The sequence below is a fragment of the Telopea speciosissima genome, chromosome 6 (assembly GCF_018873765.1).
Source record: "Telopea speciosissima isolate NSW1024214 ecotype Mountain lineage chromosome 6, Tspe_v1, whole genome shotgun sequence".
Taxonomy (NCBI): domain Eukaryota; kingdom Viridiplantae; phylum Streptophyta; class Magnoliopsida; order Proteales; family Proteaceae; genus Telopea; species Telopea speciosissima.
The window spans coordinates 68,926,580-68,946,963 of record NC_057921.1 but is presented as its reverse complement, the minus strand read 5'-3'; the positions used below and the strand labels follow the sequence as shown (position 1 = coordinate 68,946,963).

General features: G+C 37.3%; 2 protein-coding genes and 1 long non-coding RNA gene across 3 annotated transcripts in view; 1 reads left to right on the top strand and 2 right to left on the bottom strand.

The window, feature by feature from the left end:
• Positions 1 to 276: 276 nt before the first annotated feature.
• LOC122663763 lies at positions 277 to 7,033 on the bottom strand. Its single transcript, XM_043859406.1, has 6 exons — positions 6,862 to 7,033; positions 6,590 to 6,793; positions 6,398 to 6,477; positions 1,049 to 1,124; positions 541 to 669; positions 277 to 461 (listed from the first exon to the last, which is right to left on the bottom strand). The coding sequence occupies exons 1-6, from the start codon at positions 6,991 to 6,993 to the stop codon at positions 315 to 317; spliced, it is 768 nt and encodes a 255-aa protein (XP_043715341.1). The 5' UTR covers positions 6,994 to 7,033; the 3' UTR covers positions 277 to 314.
• Positions 6,413 to 6,738, top strand: LOC122663764. The gene is made up of 2 exons (XR_006333219.1): positions 6,413 to 6,535; positions 6,566 to 6,738. It is a non-coding gene; the product is annotated as an uncharacterized LOC122663764 (long non-coding RNA).
• Positions 7,034 to 8,957: 1,924 nt separating the features above from the next.
• LOC122666109 (germinal center kinase 1-like) overlaps positions 8,958 to 20,384 on the bottom strand; it is a 40,297-nt gene continuing 28,870 nt past the window's right edge. Inside the window, exons 17-23 of the mRNA XM_043862217.1 lie at positions 18,131 to 18,232; positions 17,992 to 18,043; positions 17,842 to 17,897; positions 10,189 to 10,283; positions 9,959 to 10,010; positions 9,401 to 9,532; positions 8,958 to 9,053 (exon numbers count right to left, since the gene is read on the bottom strand). Coding sequence (XP_043718152.1) covers positions 8,958 to 9,053; positions 9,401 to 9,532; positions 9,959 to 10,010; positions 10,189 to 10,283; positions 17,842 to 17,897; positions 17,992 to 18,043; positions 18,131 to 18,232 — 585 coding nt within the window. The remainder of the gene's footprint in view (positions 9,054 to 9,400; positions 9,533 to 9,958; positions 10,011 to 10,188; positions 10,284 to 17,841; positions 17,898 to 17,991; positions 18,044 to 18,130; positions 18,233 to 20,384) is intronic.

The following is a 20,384-nucleotide window of genomic DNA, read 5'->3' as shown; positions in this document are numbered from 1 at the left end:
TATACATACATCCCATCTCTGTTGCATAGCATTCAACTTTTAAAAGCAATCGATTGTTCGCATCAATAGCACAATTTGTTACAATGTTTCTCCTCTTCGCAAATTCAGAATGGTTCTTTACCATTGGGTGCCATTGAATACCTTCAAGAGATTGAGGTGATCCAGTGGCAGCAATGAATTCACATCAACACACTGATTCAAACACTTAATCAATCTCAAAACTCCCTTGATGGAAACTTAAACCTCAAAATTCCTTTAGAACCTAAGCCACCCACGTGCCTCAGAAAAGGAACGTTGTCATTAAATTGCAGCCATTAGGACCATCCATCACTGTCATTCGAGTCACCATTTTCTTTTAGGTCTTGTTCATCCAGTGGCTTTCTGTGAACTCTCCATCCCTGAATCTCTTTACTTGATTTTTCTCCAGCAGAGGGTGGATTCATTTTTCCCTTTTCCCTTTCCTGATTTAATAATTCAAGACACATCGTTGATTACTTGCATCCAACAAAAAATTAAAAGGGACTCACGACAGTGCAATACCTTTTCTGGAGATCCTTGATGACCTTCAAAATAAACATCTTTTTTCCTGGTCATCGATGAGAGAGACTTTAGAGCTGCACCAAATTGTTGGAAGCCCTGAAGATCTCCATTACTGATGCTTGCCTCAAGCTGTCAACGTGTGGAAGAGGATTGTAAGATTTAATGTTTACCAAGTCATCAGGAATCAGATATCAGAGAGACCATTGTAGAAGCAGCCCTTTGTAGAGTGGGTCTACTAAAGTTGAATCAGAAATAATGAGACCTAACTGACACTAAACTTTTCTGGCTGATCAGTAGTATCCATACTCGTTCATTTTTTGTGCACAAACAGGGAAAGGAAAGCAGATTTTATGGTAGATAATCTGCCTAGACCAGCATGTATAATGGAACTTCTTGGTCAAGGTATGGTAGACCCTACCATGTATGGTTCATGAGCAGTGACATTATCTAATATCTAGTAATGAAACTCAAGTTATTATGGAGAAAATGAAGAGAATATCACAAATACCTGAATGTGAATAATGCAGAAGACAATGCTAGCAACTGGCAGCCAGCTCTCCTCAGGAGAAAGTGACAAGTTCGTTCTATTGAGAAAGAAATATGTGAGCAGAAAATACGTAATTCCCCATATTAAATACATTGGTAAGAAGGAATGAATCAGGATAACCATATGGAACAATAAACATCATGCTTCTTGAGTAACAAATGCCATTGTCCATTCAAGGAATCAGAATGTCAAGAACATAAAATTAGGAATTCCAGAATTTTTTTAAAAAAACCACTTCCAGTTTGACCTTGTGAAATGATTTCAGTTTTTTTCCCCCCCGAATAACCATGAAAAAAGATATAACTTTCACAGCTTTTTGGTAACGAGGAGGCAGTTTCAGTATGACATAATCCATCAAATATCATCTATCCAATAAAATCTTGGAGAAACTTTAAACATAGTTGTCAAGGCGCCTTGTTCTCGCCTAGGCGACGCCTTGGCATCCAGGCGCCTTGTTCTCGCCTTGATTTCTGGTGTCGCCTTGGTCGCCTACGTGCCGCCTTGTTTTAAACCCCTCGCCCGCCTTGATTCGCCTAGGCGCCTTAACAACTATGAGTGTAACTGATACTGGATCTGGAGGAGGATGATTGTTTTTAAACCCTCAGAAGACCCAATTATATATGTTTAAACTCATGGAGAAGTTACTGGAAGAGACTAATGACCGGTAGTTTCACATCCTTTTATACCCTATGAAAATTCTATTTAACCTTCCCTCTCATTTCCTTTTTCGAAACCAAATAGTGAGTCCCTTTACATGGCTAATTTTAAATACTTAAGAGTAAGAGGCATAGCTCCTTTCTATCGTTGAAAATCATAACTAGGGCGTTGAATCCCAGCCCAAGCTTTCAGACAGTAACAATGAGTTGCAGCATATTTCAATTTTGGTATGAGAACAGATAAGGCTAGAGTGGAGAGTAAGCTATAACTAATGTACTCAATCGCGTTGTTCCTTGCAATAACAGGAGATTGAGAGGTCAAATTCTGGCCAATGAAACTAGAATTCTTCAGATGGCTCTTTTTTTGGGGTTGGGGGGGTGCAGGGTGGGGTGGGGAAAGCTTGCTCTCAAATATTTGCATTGTGAATGGAAGATGGGAGTTATTATTCAAAATACTAAACTTGAAATTTAATGGTAACTAGGTCAAGGTTGATAGGACTGGTCTCTGTGTTTGCAGAATAGGCAGTATGGCAAGTCATTGTGTTGTTTCAGAGGAAATAGAAATCTGTGATGGAAAACAAAGCCATCATTCTCTTAGATCTTCACAAACTTGAAAAAAAGGTCGATATCTACAAGAAGGTATATATATATATATATATATATATATATATATATGTTCCCATGTACTGGTAACTGGCAGGCACAAGTATCATGCACAAGTGTATCTACGTTTCTAGCTGGAGCATATAGATCTGTTGCTGAAACTTTCGGCAGCAAATACACATCAGAAGTGATATGAATGACATGTGCCTGTGAAAAAGAAATTTGGCAATACTGAATGCAATATCATTTAGTTAAAAAAGATTAAGTGTTCAGGTGTTTGCATATGTGTTTTCCAGTCTTCTACTAGTATATCAGTACTGTTTTTATACTCTCACTAGCAATTTTCTTATTTTAAACTAGCTCCTTCTTTAATAAAATGCAAGATTTTAATCCTTAAAAGTTTCAGACCTAGAGCCTCATGTATCAAGGATCAGGAGGACCTGGGCCCTGCCCTCTGCCCTTGCCTTTAATACACTGTATCTATGTGCATGTTCATCATATCCCAGTCAATTGGTATACATGCAACATTCTCACATGCTAATAAGATAGATCACTTTTCTCACAGAATAACCAGAGTTAAAAGGCCATTGTGTAAACCACCATAACTTAAATTCATTACCAAAATGAGAAAAGATACAAGGAGCCCCCTAGAAGAAGAAGGGGAGGGGGGCAGAAGAGAAACAAACAAAGAACAAATACAACAATCAAAGCCACACCCATACTAGAATGAGTGGGGAAGACCCTAAGAGGCAACAATGAGCCTATTTCTAGGAGAGTCAACACATCTAGTAGGGGTCACAGACAACTTGCTCTGACATAAAAAGAATAGTGTCACTAATCTGCTGGAAAGATCTAGATTTAGGTGTCCACCTTCTGAGATTGCACTCCATCCAAATGTGATATATAGCGGTGCCAGAAGCTAGCTTTCTTTCTTTGATCAGCAATATTCAGAAATATCTCAACAACATAAAAGCTGATGCAGTTCAAAAGTACAAAAAGGGGAGCTTTGCAGACTAAGGGCATATCGATTGGACCAAGACTTAAACATGGTCAATCGATTTGGTCACTTTAAGTCATAGTTTGAAATCTCGGTCGAAACCAGCGAGATTGCACAAATATTTCGGGGGTGATACTCAAGTTGGAATGTAGGATTTTGACCGAAATTTCAGCTTTAACTCGGTTTCGGCACAAAACAGTACATATAAAAGCAGTGTTTCGATTGAAATGGATTGAAATTCGATCATTCGTGAGTTTGGAGTGGTTTCGCCTATTAGCCGGGGGGGTATTTTTGGCCAAATCACCTGCATTTCTTGGTGGAACAAAGTGACAGGGACTACTACAATGCATCTATAACAATGATTTGCCACATTTGAGCATGATTCGTGTAAGATTCAAACTTAGAGGTTCACCCTTCTCCCCAAAGGTATCGAACCTTCCCAGAACTCTATGTGAACTGATATAGAGTTGGAGGAACGGTTTTGTAGGGGTGTTTTAATATAGACTTGTACTTGACTACTTGTAATACTTGTACACTTGTACTGGACTAATCGTAATCTTTGTAGATTTGTACTTGTACTAGTAACAGTTTGACATTGTAATGTAGACCAGTCACAAGTGATAACCAGTCCACAAAAGGATAGCAAATACTTCGATCGGTTTTCAGATTTGCAGGAAATTTCAGAACAATAAAATAAAAAACAAGAAATCGAAGAAGGGAAGAAGAAGATAGGATAGTCTCTCTCAGACTAGGGTCTCTCACCCACGGCCTCTCACCATACTCACTCATAGAGAAAAACACAAAACCATGTTTTTTTCCTCAATCTCATAAACAAATTCATGTACAAGGCTGTAGCCCCTTACAAACTTATATAGAAGACTCAAAAACAGACTCAAACACTAAAAAAGAAAAGCCTAACCTAATCCTAAACTAATAAGGTAACATAAACTGGCTAGGAAACTAAAATAATGAAAGAAACTGACTCCAAACAGGACTCTAACTAAACTAATGAAGTAAATCCCATTTTCCTACTTTCTGCGCATATTATAGGCCCATTACAAAGAAAACCCACGGGATCAAAGGCCTAACACATACATAACCCGACCCAAAGCTAATCTCTAATACAATAAGCCCTTTAGGTGACTTATGTGCATCACCTTGTGTAATATCAAATGGTTTTTCTTCATTCCTAATGCATATTTTAGTTGCTTGCATTGAATTTTGTGTGTTCTAACTTCAAATACTAAATTCTATGTAGAATAGGCTATATTTGAGAAAGTATATAGCAGAGTATGGAGTACACTACCAACCTAGTGTACGAAACCAAACTACCTTTTTTTGTGCTTTTTTTTTACAATCTAAAGGTTCCAATATGTTTAGAAATGCTTAATTAGGGTTTACTCGAAGTTTCAGGCCAAAGTATGGCCATTTGATCACCAAATGGTTAAACAAAATGGCCAGCCAAAATATGCAAAGTTTCAGGTGAATTTCGATCGAAACCCAAAATATTTTGGTTTCAACACGAAATCTTGAACCTGGCTTTAAAAATCCAGATTCAATGAATCTATCCGTTCATATCCTAGTTTACTGATCTCTTTAGGAACCTTGTCAGTCCAAGTCGAGGACAGTTTTAGCAGCTTATTTTATTCTTTTTCTATTGTAATTAATAGGCTGGACTAGGACTCTATAAATCCATCCTTGTTGCAGAGTTAGTTTCATTCTTTATTGTTTTAGTGTTCGAGTCAATTAAGGAATCCGCCACAGCAACCGTAATGGATTCCAGGTTGGGTGGTTTCAAGTGTGTTTAGCTGTTGTAGATTCAGTAAGAACCCTCGTGGATTCCAGGTTTGGGACTATTGGATTCCAGCCCTCCAGATCAGGTGAATTTCTGATCATATCTTCTTTTCTACTTCTGTTTTACTTCTCCATCTGATTAAGCTTATAAGAGGAATACGTTCTTAGTTAATAGCAACATCCTCAGCAGGAAGGTGTACCAGCTAGTCACTTTATACTCTGATGCAAATACATTTTAACAACTAACACTAATTAATTGCTGCTATCTGAATACCTGAGCCAGAATTAATTGGAAGATTATCTGTTTAGCTTTTCTTGGGACACATGAAAGGATAAATGGTTATCCCTTTTACGTATTTACAGTTCGATTGAAGTGGCATTTCACTGTTTACTGGTAGAATTTAATCTGTCTTCTAGATTGCCAAAAGCTCAAGTCTATCAGAGTGGTTCTATTTTAGAAACTTAGAATAAGTTTTATTTAGATTTAATCATTTCATGGCCACAAAGATGCAAAAAAGGTGTACCCAGTGCACGAGGCTCCTGCCACTGCGGGGTCTGGGGAGGGTCATAACGTACGCGGCCTTACCCCTGTTTCTAGACCACTTGGTCACAATGGAGCAACCTTACCGTTGCACCAAGGCCCACCCTCGCCACAAAGATGCATGCAAGAGAAAAATCATATCGTCATTTTGTTTTATATTTTGAAGGAGATAGAATCTAATTGTTGGTACTTATAGAAAGGTTTGGGGAGATAACTGAGCAGTGCCGAGCCAGCCCATAGCAAAATTCAATTTTAGGCAAGCAAGGGCTAACAAAACCAAAATCACAACTATTCCAGCAACTTTAAGTTTCATCCAAATTCTGTCTTATTCCAGATTGAAAAAGAAAAGGGAAATAATGAGGAGATATAGAAGATTTTCCAAGTTATAAGTATTAGTGGGCGAACCTCGGTGGAACGGTAAGGTTGCTCCATTGTGACCTTGTGGTCGTAGTTTTGTGTCTGTGTAAGGCTGCGTATATTATGACCTTCCCCTGACCCCACAGTGCACTAGGTATGCCCTTTTTCCATATTATAACTTGTAAGTATTGCAAGAATATTATTTAGAAACAGCACTATCCAAATGTTAGTAATTAAAATACTCTTTTAGAAATTTTTACCGAGATTTTAGTTTCAAATTTATAGAATTTGCAGACAGAAGATAACAAGTGAAGAAGAAATAATTTCAAACAACAAAGACATATGGGACGTAAAAGTTAAACCTGAGGTAAGGGAGCAAGTATACGATGGAGTAGACCAAATAACGCCGTCGACCAGTGTCAAGCAACGCGAAAACCCAACTCTGTCGCAAATATCATGATTAGGTTAGGAGTGTGATGGTCAACAAAATTACATAAACAGTTAGCGACAAATTTCAGTCGGAGAAACAGTTAAATAGAGTAATAGCATCTAACCAGCCAATTAAAGTAGGGTATGAAGCTTATGATTCCCATCACGGCAAACCTCGCATCAGTAGCATCGATAGTAGAGTTGCCATCATCTTCCGGTACGCTAGAGACCGGGAAAATCAGCGAATTGAGAACGCAAGCTCCGATTGCAACCGCAAAAGGGGCGTCCTGAGAAAATTCTGCACTGCATTTCAAATCCCTGATCCTTCGCTGCAAAATAGATAAGGCTTCTTAGTCTTGTAAAGCCAAAATGAAAGAGAGAGAGCTACTGGATTTACCAGGTTCGCCTTTTTCTTCACATGTAAAGCTCTGACATTGGAAGATGGAAGCAGAAGGCAAGGAGTTTGACGGAGATGGAGCTTTACAGAGAGCAGCGCAGAAGGAGGGAGGATGACACTGTGAAGGATCATGACTCACCTCAAAGGCTCATGCGACCCTATCACATCTATCCTGCACCACCATGGAGCAGCTTGCGAGAGAGGAACAAAGACATGGAAGGAAGGGGAAATCGCAAATCTACGAATCAAACAGCCGTCCTTTAGCCGTTTAGCATGGGTTTTGCCGTATTGGGAATTGGGAGGGGAAAATAGAAAGATGCCGATTCTCGAAAGACTCGTAGTAAGTGGCCAAAGTGTGATAACAGAAGCGCCAGGAGCAAGACTCAACGATTTTAAACTCGGTATCGGGTTGAATCGGTTCATACCTATCCTCCGATCTTGTTGCAATCGGTTCCAAAAACCCTAAAATCGGTCATAATGATCAGAATTGAGATCAATCACAATCAAGTTCTGATCCAGTTCCCATTTTTGAAACTATGGTAATTCTAATGAACCGTGATAAGATGTGGATGATAATATTGTCTCCATTTTTTACTTCGTAAGATCATTCCTCTGACTCAGTTGCTTCTCATTGGAATCGGATAGTTTAAGAAGGAAAATATTGTTAACCTCCAACCCCTTCAACTCCCCTCACCAGCATGAGAGTCGTGAGGTCTGTTACTTACCAATAAATATCTTTAAGTTTGCTAGACCTTGCTAACCAGTCTATGCACCACCCTAATAATAGTAAAGGCACTATTTCCATGCTTATTTACCACTTGTATGTTACATATTCCAATTTACCTACACCTGATATCTGAGGAGAGACCTAACATTAGCACTATAGATTTTTTATTTTTTTTTGGGTCAAAAAAGATTTTTTTGGATAGGAACATGAAGTGTTCATGGTGTCCCTATTACATAATTGGACAAGCCATAGAATGGAATTTGGCCATGTGGTCGTACACTCTAATGACACCACCTTCCAATAGCAATATAGATTGCTAATCCCATCCCGCATTTGCTATTTATAATTTGGGCTGATGTTCTCTATACCACAACACAACCTATGCCCAGACACATGGACTGGATATTCAGGGGGGCAGGGTGGTCATTTTGCCCACCCCATGTGCCTGGGCGTAGCCTACACCCCCAGCACAGAGAACATGTCGCCTTATAATTTTTTTCCAAAATGATGACAATTTAATTCACTGAAACCTCATGATGCTTTGTGAGGGAGGGTAAAAACCACTCAGAAACAGTAATAAAATTTGTTTACTATTTTGTCCAACTTTTTTAGGGAGAGGGATCCCCATGATGACAGGGGGATCCCGCACCACACCAGTGGTGGAGCAGAAAAACAGTATCTTCCACATGAGACTCACATGGTCAAGGTAAGAGAGAGAAAAAATTTAAAAAAAAAAAACCATGCGAGTACAATATCAACTGTTGAAAATGGTATTATGACAAATCACTTTCAAAATGTATTAAAAACCTTTTTTTACCAGACTCCAAAGAAGGAATTTTGGGAATAAGACGATGGACAATCAAAAGACGGTTACAACTTCTCAGTTCACTTTGGCTACAACAAGATGTACACAAACTTATTAAAAGTGACTTCAACAATGGCCTTTTTCTTATATTAGTACAAGCAGCCATCATAATACAGATATACACTAGTTACATCTTCTACCTTGAGATAGAATTAACATAGAATCAGCACCATCCTTACCACCAATACCGCAATAGCACACTTCTTATCGACGAATTCTTAAAAAATAATCACCCATTAAATAAATCAAATGACATGGGTCATGTCTTGGAAGACCTCACTTCCACTCTACCAGGATGAATCAAAATCAGTGCACAAGTACTGGAGGACCTTATTTTTATTGTTGAGAAGCATGATTTTGAAACTACCATGTCTGCCTCTGCTGCTCTCCACAGGTGTTGCTAATGAACAATAGCCACAAGTAAATAGAAGGAAATGTTTCTGTAAGAAAAAGTTTGACAGGAATGTACTATGTTACCTGAGTACATGAAACTTTCTCGTTTTTTTACAATTCTGATTTTTCCCTTTTTAAGCTGTCCCTTTCCCCCACTGTGTTCCTTTCTTCTTCCCAGCCATATGCAATATTTAGCTGTTGTTGCAACTGGAAGTGGTGTATACAAATCAATCCATAAAAGTAAAGCCAAAATAAGCTCTTTTGAAGTTCTGAAAGTTTGCATTTGGTAACTCTAATAATAATAGTATCCATGGTACAGCATGTTGAAAATTCTCTATTTCACATTGCCAATCATAATAATAGTATGCAACACAAGAACAACAATTTGCACCTAACCTGAGTTGAGAATTATCTAATTCACATTGCCAATCATAAGACAGACAGGAAACTCCAACGTAAAACATTGAACCAGCCCAAATTTGAGCCTGCCAGGTAAGCTTAAGCTTGGAAAGTAAATAAAGCACTTTTTTTTTTTAAAGAAGCACTATCATTACCAATATTGCCCAATCATCCATCTCAAGATCATTATCTCTGCTACAGTCAATTAAGCACATGTTTTTTTCATCTTCTAAGATTGAGCTCTGAAAAGCAGTGCTGATCTTAAATCCATAAAAGTTCACCTTCAGCTTGAATGGAATACAAAACAACAACAACCATAACCTTATCCCAACTAAATGGGGTCATTGAACGGAATACAGCCATCCAATAATACTCCCAAAGTTCCTTTGCTGCACCTGCCCAGTTCAAATTCCAATTGAAAACACCATCACCCATCTCTCTCTCTCTCTCATGTTGTTTATGACTGACAAACCAATACAGAAAAATGGGTATTAAGTCCAACTATACACTTTATCTGGGGAAGTCAGTGTTTATCCCTCCCTCCCTCTCACGTTATTTGTTTACGACTGAATCAATATAGAAAAATGGGTATTCAATCAAATTATTTCAACTTAAAATACACTTTATCTGGGAAAGTCAGTGTTTCTATCACAAAATCATGCAGTAGTTTTCAATTCAGAAGAGCTCAGAAGGGACCTTCCTTAGCCACTTACCTGTAGATGTTTCAACCTTGCCTCAGATACCTCATCATTTAGATTAATCATCCTACATCAAAGGAAAAGGAAAGTAAAAATATAAGAGGAGAGAGAAATTCCTTTTTCTTTTGTAAAAGGATGTCAAAATCACTTTTATGTCTTGTTTGTAATTCAGATTCTTGGTCCATTTGACCAAGCAAACACAAAGTCCTACAGAAAGAGATAATGTGCACATATGAAGGTTCAACCCAGTTACTTGATTCACAATATGATCTAACCTGGCTTCAAGCTCTGAAATTTTCATAAGCAATAACTGTTCCCTTTCAGACGCAATTGTTTCAACCTGTCAATTGAGAAAATATAGAACAATTTGCACTTAACTTGCCCTCAAATGAGACATACATAAAGAGAACAATAGCACAGAATTAATATCAGAAAGAAAGAATTGAACAGTTTCATCATGCTTCAGAGCTTATAGAGAACATTGGAAAATAACATTTCACATAGAGCTGCTATTGAGACCTAATAGAATAGGCAAACATATGGCATACAATTTTTTTAATAAGAAAAAGAATACTGAGTAAACCAGTGATCGGCTGTTGTTTTAAAGTACCAGTGAGTTTATTAAAGAAGAGAAAACTGGCTGATAACAGCAGTTTTCTGATAGGAATAACGATGAAAACTCGGATCATAACAAAAATAATAATAATAAAAAACCCATCCTACCCTAGGGAGTCCACCAAACCATTAGTGGAAGTTGGGAAACCCAAGAATGATGCACTTGATGCAGCCGTCTACCCTCCTGGTTTCTCTAAAATGTCACATATTGTCAAGGAGTCTCTTATCCATGACCTCCAGCCTAAAACATTGTTAGAATCAACCTAGCTTACCACATGAATAGAATTTAGCTTATTCATTATTCTAGCTAAATGGATATTAATCATTGTTATACGGACACAGCTCCAGCCTTATTTTGGTCACATTTGCCTTGGAAAAGAATAATGGCTATAAAGAACTCTCACTTTTTTCAGCCCTTTCTACACCTTCAAAAATGGTATTTCAAATATGATCCTCCCTATATTGCTTCTGATGAACAATTGATCATTGTCACCTCATGGTCCCTAAAGAGGTGGATACTGGGAACTGATAACAGAATCTATCAAAGCACTCATGGTCCCCAAAGAGACCAAGGATACTGGAAAGACTAGAATTCCATAACAGCACCCATGAAAGCAGTGAACTTCCTTAGGTATTGCCTATTCCACCTTGCAAGGGTGGAGTAGTGACCAGACCAAAGTTTTCCAACTGCACAATGATCTGGCAATAGCCCCAAAGGATACTGACACCTTATCTTGTTCCAATATGTGCTGGAGAACTCATAGCTGAAAACTTTTCCCCTATATTTTCTTCTTCCCAGTCCCAAAAACCCCAGAATCAACATGAATTTCCAAAGCAAAAAGAACCTTACTCCACTCTGTAATAAGATCCCTTTTTGTGTTTTTTTTTTTTTGTGGGGGGGGGGAGTGGAGGGATACATAGTCTTAACTAGAAAAACTCGAGATAATCAAAAAGATTCAGGAAATTATCCCATATCACCAACCAAAAAGCATGAAAGATGGTTGACCCATCCATCATCTTTACTGCAAAACAGATTTCCCCTTGAACTCTGTCTGGAAGACCCTAAGCAAGTTGGAGTTTTTTTTGTCTCTCTCAGGGACCAGCATCCAAACAAATGTCATGACTTTAAGTGAGCATATGGATTCTTAGTGTTCTTAATGAGGAACTAAGACTGCAGGAAAAGAAAAAGGAAGAATCTAATGACCAAATCCCCTGGTTGTCAGGGAATGAGAGATTATATGCATCAGTCATTCAGTTGGTTAAACAAACAAGCAATCTGTTCAATCTCACCCTACTGATGGTTTATTAGAAGTTGAATGTATCAAGAAATCACTGCAAGGAAGACAAAACCCAGGGAAATATGCAATCTTATATATAAAGAAGTTGACCTAAACAATTTAAGGCAACTTTATGCAGAAAGGATGCTTGCCTGCAACGGGCGACAAAGTCCTTGTGCAAAAATGCTAAACCCCAAAATTACTAAAATGCCCTCCTAGATATAACATATTCTAAAATGCACAACAAATGCATAGAAAATGTCTAAACTTTGGAGGAAAAAAACCCAAAATTAACATGAAACCACTGATAAACACAGAAAGAATGCAAAAAATATTATTTAAATTTGGATTAGAAAATGGAAATAACCCTAGTACTAGAAAATACCTTGAAATACCTAAAAATGCCTCAGAAAAATTACATTAATGAGAAAATACCCCAATCTGACACGAACTTTTAAAATATGCAAACAGTGTAGAAAACCATTTTTTTAAATTTCATTTTAGAAAAAACCCTAATTTACTAAAATGTCATTATGCATGAAATTAATGTAGAAAATACCTAAAAAGTATGCAAATACCCTATGATTGATGACAGAAGATGAAGATGCCTAGATTTATTTCAGAACATAAACCTCAGAATTTAAGAAGGAAACCCTACAAAAATGAAGAACAAAAAACTAAAATTACATGAATGCAATACTACACATAAAAATGTACAAATAAAAAAAAAATCACAGAAAATTAAATCAGCATTAGAAGCCTAAAAACTAAGCTAAAACGAGATCTTAACCTGAAAGTAATAATAGCATCATGTAGAAAATAAATCAAAATACATATCGTTGGTACCCTGTTTAGGTCTTGAGGTCGTCCACAACTCGAGAGATCTTGTCTACAAGTTGCTGCAGCAGAATTCTAATTTCAGCTTTCAGAGCTTACTATTCCCTCTTCCCCAGGTTTCCCAAAACGTGGTGAAGGAATGTTTACAACTGAGAGTCTTATTTGATCACTCAGTGGCATTTTGCAACAAATCTCACCAAAGTCAAAGATGAGATATGAGCATTTTTTGATCAATGACTGAAAATAGGATAAACCCCCTTAAACCAATCAAAATAATAAATTAATCAATTTAAAACAGTTTTAATTAATCCAAAATGTGTTAACAAAAATAAGAAAGAATTCTAGACGTTATTGGGATCAAACTGGCCAAGTTTGAACTCAATCTGACTCTAGAACGCATCAAAACGTTAAGAGTTCAGCAAGAGCACGTTTTTTGCCTGACTTCGGATGGGCTCGGACGGACGCTTGATGGGCCAAGTTGACATTGAGCGTGGCTCAGCTGCCGCATCCTCAACGTCGGTTAAACCGCATTGAGCGTCAACTCAAGCATGGATTAGGCGAGCGCTTTGGGTGGAATTGGATTGATTCGGCCTGGTTATTTATTTATTATTTCTTTTGTTTCTCCTTGAAATATTTAAAAAAGCATAACTTTCAAACGAAAAGCCCAAATTTGACAATTCAGGATGCGTTGGAAAGTCTGATCCTAGTAATTTTCAATGGTAGAAAAATAAGAAACCATTTTGGCAAAAAAAAATTCAAAAAATTGAGTCCTACATGCCAAAAATATGATATTTCATAAAATAATGGTCAAATCAAGTCCTATTCAAACCATTTTTTAAGACAAGGATTTTTATAAATGAAAAGAACTACTAAGACAGTTTAGACCAATTTCAAGGTCATTTGACCATCCTTTGACCAGATCAACCTTTCTAAAGGTATTTTGGTAATTTCAACCAATTTTGAGGTTCAATAAGATCTCTAAAGATATAAAAGGACCCCAAACATCATCCCAAAGCACCCGTTCATCATCACTATGCATGCCTCCAGGATGAAAAATGAGATGTCTACAACGAGTAAGGCCACTTCTCAACTGTAGACACCTCATTCTGTTGCCCCGGAGGCGTGCATAGCAATGATGAATGGGTGCCTTAGAAAGACGTCCGGGGCCCAAGCTTTGGAGGTTTTATTTAGTTCTCAGATTACGTTTTGTACCATTCCAAAGAGTTTTAAGGAGATTGGCTGGAAAATGACCAAAATAACCTTGGGAAAGTAGATCAACTCAAAGGCAAGACAAATGACATTGAAAGCAGTCCAAATTTTGTGATTCAGTGTTTTTTCATTTTAAAAATCCTAGTATTAAAAAATGGATAAAAGATTATTTGATTTTATCATTATTTATAAAAAATATTCCATTTTTTTGCCCATGAGAACCTACTTTCAAACGAATTTTTCAAATAATTTTTTACCAAAATGGTCTTTGATTTTCACACCATTGGATAGTACTTGGAACAAGCTTTCCAGTGACAACCACGATCATGAGTTTTGGACTTACCGTTTAAAAGTTCATGGTTTTTTTCAAATGTTAAAGGCAAAATAAATAAGAAAATAAAAATCAGGGTGACTCGATTTGGTTCCACCCGAATGCCTAATCTGCACTTTAGCCGACACTGAATGCAGCTCAGCCAACACTTGAAATGACTTAGCCATCATCGAGGATGCGTCCGCTGGGCCGATCCTAAGTCAGACCATAAATGTGTTCTTTCAAAATTCTTCAGGTCTTTTCGTGTTTAAAAACCTTATAAAGTTTGGATTGGGCTCAAACTTGGCCAATTTGATCCCAACCCAATCTAGAACTCCCTATTATCTTATTCAATATGTTTTGGATTTATTAATACGACTTAAAATTAATTAAATCAATTATTTTGATTGGTTAAAACGGTTTATCCTCATTTTCAGACATTGATAAAAAACGACCCTTATCCAATGGATTTCAATGAGACTTGTTGCAAAACATCATTGAGGAGCAACGGAAAGTCCTCAGCTATAAAATATGCCTCTTCACCACATTTTAGGGGACCTTTGGAGACTGGAAAGCAAGCTTTGAACTATGACTGAAATTTTACAGCAGCAGCAACTAGTAGATTCGATTCCCTGAACGGTGCATGCCCTTCATACCTCCTTTTTGGGTGTTGTGATCCTTGGTAAGTTTACTATACTTGGTTGAAATTTCATTTTGTTCTGATTTATATTTTGGATGGTATAAGGCTTCGATTGAGTATATCACTGCTGCCCTAAACAGGGTAGCAGCGATATGCCGAACTTGATTCGTTTTCTATAAGTTTTGATGATTATTTTCATTTTCTGTGGTTTTATTTTTATTTTCTGAGTTTCTCTTCTTTCTTGATCTGACATGAAGCATGCCAAAGAATATTTCAATTTTTGTTATTATTCATCTACTTTTGCATCATTATTAATTTTTTTATTGTTTATTTTTTATAATTGCATTTAATAAATTAGGTCATTTTCTGCACGAATTTCCAAAAAATTTGTTTTATTTCTGTTTTCAAGTTGTAGGGTTAAATCATGGCAGAAATAATTTCTTTTGCGCTGAAATAAATTCTCTTGTGCGTATTTTTGCATTTAGAATTAGGTTTAACATGTAGTGCTTTATGTCATTCCATGGCATATTTTTGTTTGATTTTGCTGAGACTTCTTTCAAGCTGTTTTCACGACTTTTAGGGTCAGTTAAATTATTTTATATCTGACTGCTATGGGATAATTTTCAGCAGTTTTGCACCCTGGGGTTATACTTGCATAGAAGCGTATTTTGGTGATTTTAGGCTTAGCATCTTTGCATGATTTTCGAAAAGTGGCTTTCTGAGTCATTTTTAGTATTTTCTGATTTATTATGATTTCCATCAGTTGGGGTAAGGCTATGTTGTTGTTGTTTTACGATTTCCATCAGTTGTAGGGATTTTTCATGCATTTTTAGGGTTGTTTGCATTATAAGGGCATTTCAGCAGTTGTAGGGTTCTCTTGCATTTTTCAGAAGTGATGTTTCTGATCATTTTAGTATCAGTAGGTCTCATTTAGACGTTTTCTGTTTTTTTTTTTTTTCCATTGTTAGAGAATTTTCATGCATTTTTAGGAATTATGCATTAGAAAAGGGTTGCGCTATTACAACCATCAGGTTGTGGGTTCAAAACATGGAAACAGTCTCTACGCGAAGTGGGGGTAAGGCTGTGTACATTTGCCCCTCCCAGACCCTGCAGTAGTAGGAGCCTCGTGCAGTGGGACGCTCTTTTTCATGCATTAGAAAAGATATTTAAAGCATAAAGGAAAGTTCTATAGGACTGTTGTTCGACTGACCATGATGTATGGGGCAGAATGTTAGGCAGTTAACAAGTGAACAACAGACCATGATGTATGGGGTAGAATGTTAGGCAGTTAACAAGTGTCATATTGATAAGCTTTGTGTAGCAGAGACGAGGATGTTAAGATGGATGTGTGGAAAAACAAGGAAGGATAAAGTACGGAATGAACATAAGAGCGGACTTGGGAGTTGCCTCGATCAATGACAAACTCCAAGAGAGCCGTTTAAGGTGGTATGGCCATATCCAACGGAAGCCTAGGGACGCCCCAATAAGGAAGAGTGATATGATTCTGAATGAAGGAGCTAAAAGAGCTAGGGGCAGACCTAAAATGACCGTAGGAGAAGTTGTGAGGAAGGACATGCATAGTCTAGGTCTTGTACCAAGCATGACTTCAGACAGAGCCTATTGGAGGGCAAGGATCCATGCACAGTTGTCAAGGCGTCACCTAGGCGTCCAGGCGCCTTTGTCACGCCTTAATTTCTGGTGTCGCCTAGGCGGCGCCTTGTCACCTTGGTTTATTACCCCGTCAATTGCCTTAGTCCACCTAGACACCTCGACAACTATGGACCCATGCTGCAAATCCTGGTTAGCTGAGATTCTCCCAACATGTTGGGTTGTGCCTCTTGCCTCTTACTATTTTTCATTATTCATCTTTCATTTTGCTATTTACTTATCATCTTTCATTTGTCTGTCTTTTCCTTTTTCATTTCTCATCTCTTTTCCCATCTTTTCTCTCCTTTGGGTAGATCTTTGTTTTCTCTACTTTGTGTCGTTTGGATCCATGTAGCCGACCCCATAAAGTTGGGATAAGGCTGAGTTTGTTGTTGCTGTATAGAAGGTATTTATGTCATTTTGTGCATTCTGTAAAATCCAACTTTGTTATATTTTATATTCCTAATTTTCTTTCTGAATTTTAATTTTTGCATAGCTTCATTTTTTATTTATTTTGTTGTATTATTAGTTGCAAAATATTATTCTCCATCTTAATGGCATTGTTGTAAATATTTCATACTTGTAACTTAGGGTTCTTTTTCTCTTTTTGATTAACTGTAGCTTAGGTTGTTTTTATTTCAGTATACGTTACATTATGTCATTTAATTTTATTATGAAGAATCATTTATACTAATCTTTGTTTTTATAGTGCATGCACACAAGTCCTCATTTCCTTTGTTTTTTATTCTGACTTTTAATTTGTAGATTATTTCTGTAAATTACAGCATGGCATATTGTTAGTTTAGAATATTTATTATTCAACAAAAAATACCAACTAAGTAGAAGATCGGTTTAACCGGGAGGACCGGGGTGCCTAACACCTCCCTTATCCACAACCTGACTCGAACCAGATCTCTTGATCGAAAGCCGGATAGATTAGAGTCAAATATCTTTAGTTTAGGCTAGACCTTAATCTAGGTTGCAACTACCTATTTCTTCTCTCTCAAGAGCAGGATGCCCCTAAGAATCTCTACATTCACACCGACCCTAACCTACCCATCTGCAGCTCTACATATAATTACTCAAGATCCTAAAGCTCTAAACTCTTCATCTACTCTCCAGAAAACTTTAAGTTGGGTACCATCCTTTGTCTAAGAAATGGCCTCATAGGTTGAAATTTCTTTGGATTGTGTTTGTGTTACATTTATTTCACCACAAAAACCAAGTCTCTTTGTCCACCGTTTTCTGACTTGTTCATTCTCTACCACATTTTACTAATGGAAAATAACTCATTAACACTTGCTAAATACTTTTAACTGTTGCAGTTAGGAATTCCAAATATATAGTCTAGTACCATACTTACACTTGCATCAATCTCCAAGTTGCAAGGTTGCGGTGGCAACTTTCCAGTTTGAAAAGCTGAAGCATAATTGGAATACTTCAATCAAACTTGTCCAACACCTTTAGGATGAATTATTATAATGTAACACATACAGTTACAGATTTCACTCACCATCCACTGCCTCAGTTTGTTGCAAGTCATTCAACAAATTCACGATCAGACCCTGGTAAGCAGCAATTCAATGTTCAAGAAGATCATAGGAGATAGAAGTGTGAAAAATTATCATAAGGAGAATCAAATAAGCCTTTACTTGTTGGAACGTGGTCTGCTGAAAAAGGTTTTGAAGGTGAGGCATGAGAATTGATGCAGGTACTGCTCTGTTGCTTACTTCCTTAGGTGGTTGATTGCTAGGCTGAGAGAAGTGAAATAAAGTGGAAACTTTAGTTTAAATACAAAAGAGGGGATTCTGAGAAATCAGGATAAGATGTATTATACAATATACACAATGAAAGAAGGTAATGGACATCCTTTCTTCTGAAAACGGAAAGAAACACAATCAATAATGGAAGAATAGTAATTTAATTTTTCTTGCAAGGGATGCATGTGTTTATCATTTTTTCATGATCAAGAGATATCTCTATTTTATTCAATCACTATGTAGTATGTACCACTTTTCCTTATCATTTCCATTTTGTAAGCATCTGATCACAGCCCATTATTAGAGAGTTGGTCGGGGCCGAGATTATTAGTGCATCTGAAGTCTTACTGCTATTAGACAGCCGAATATGAAGCTATATTGAGGCCACTAGCAGTTGTCAAGAGATCCTGCAGTTGTGATTCCAAATGCACTTTTGGACTTTATTGTCTTTCTCCTTAGCTTGGTCCAGTAGTGTGGACTGTGGAATCGAATGCCTGTGTCTTGATTGTATCTTGTAAATAGTGCGTAATGGTGTTCAGATATTGGTAGAAACTGTGTAGTCTAATTATATCCAAGCACATTATACCAGAGGTTTCTTCAAATGTAATGCTTAGGAAAGTGAATTATTAACTTTTTTTTCCATGAATAAAATGAATTATTAAAGTTGGCACTTGGTACTATTCAGAGGTCTTTCTGGGCCTCCAAGGTTGACTAGAATAAAATTTTATGAGCCTTCAAGGATTTACTTTTTCTTCGCCCCCCCCCCCCTCCTCTCATATATCATACTTTTTTTAATGAGAAAAAGAGGAAAAATTTTATACCAAAGAACTTGCCTATTCAGTTAATGGAAATTATTCTTTTTGCCTATGTGTGTGGTTGTCAAGCAAGCATGCTACTATGCTAGGATTGGCACTTCCATAGGAGGATTCCCATTGCTTTCTCTATAGGTAACCAGGCTTCAATAATGATCAGTATACTCTTACAGTTATTTCTTTCATAGCCCATCATCCATTACTTCAAACACTTATAATACGCATACACGTTTCTCAATCACTTTTCCATAACCATGGTTCAAAATCTCGCGATATTTCGCAAATATCGCAATTTCGTATATCTCAAGCTTACCGAGATGCGAAATCAGGTCGAAATGAAAAATACCATATTTCGCGATATCTCGTGAGATATCGTGAGATATCGACGATATCTCGTGAGATATCGACGATATCTCGTGAGATATCGACAATATCTCGATATCTCGTGAGATATCGACAAATATGGTATTTTGGCTTAAAGTGTCACGTGAAGGGGGCTTTAATACAATATTTCGCAAATTTCGGTCCATATTTCGCCAGAGCTGCATTTGCTAAGGAATTTCAGTCTTTTGCCTATTCTTCCACTCTTCCAAGCTCTCATCCAACACTCTAGCCATTGTTCAAGCACATTGTTGTCGGATTTTCGCAGTAAACTCATCGGAGGGTCATCTAAGCTCATCATCCAAGCTTTTTCCACTATTTAAGGTAAATTCTATTCCTCTAAAACTATTTTTTTGAAAAGACTATGTACAAATTTTGTTGGATGGTGATGATATTAATATATGTTAGACACCGGAGGCCGATCTATAGCCTCACAAGTTCGAAATTTTTATTCCATATGTTTTTTTTTTTTTTTTTTTTGGTTTTAAAAATTCATTTTCCTACAATTAAAACAGGAAATAATTAGGGGTAATATGACTTAGATGGTAATGAATTAAATATATGTTAGACACCAATGGCCGATCTACGGCTTCACGGTGTCGGATTTATTTTTCTCGCTCTTAAATAATTATTTTAATTTTCACACATACCACTCCATTGGCATCGGATTATGGTGCATCATCACAACCTTACGATGGATATAGATATGGATCATCATCATATGGGCAGTTTAGTGGGGTAGGGGACTATGACTACGTCCAGTCGATCCCGAGGACATCTTGGATCATCTTTTGTAAATAACATCTTTGCATACCCTAGCGGACCTAACTACCAACCTCACCAGCCATACATGCAGCCAATGCCATCGCCTCTTGCGCCGCGCCAACATCATATCACAGGGATCATCTTCTTCACGAGGGATCGATTGGTAACCCTAGTTTATATCCTAGGAT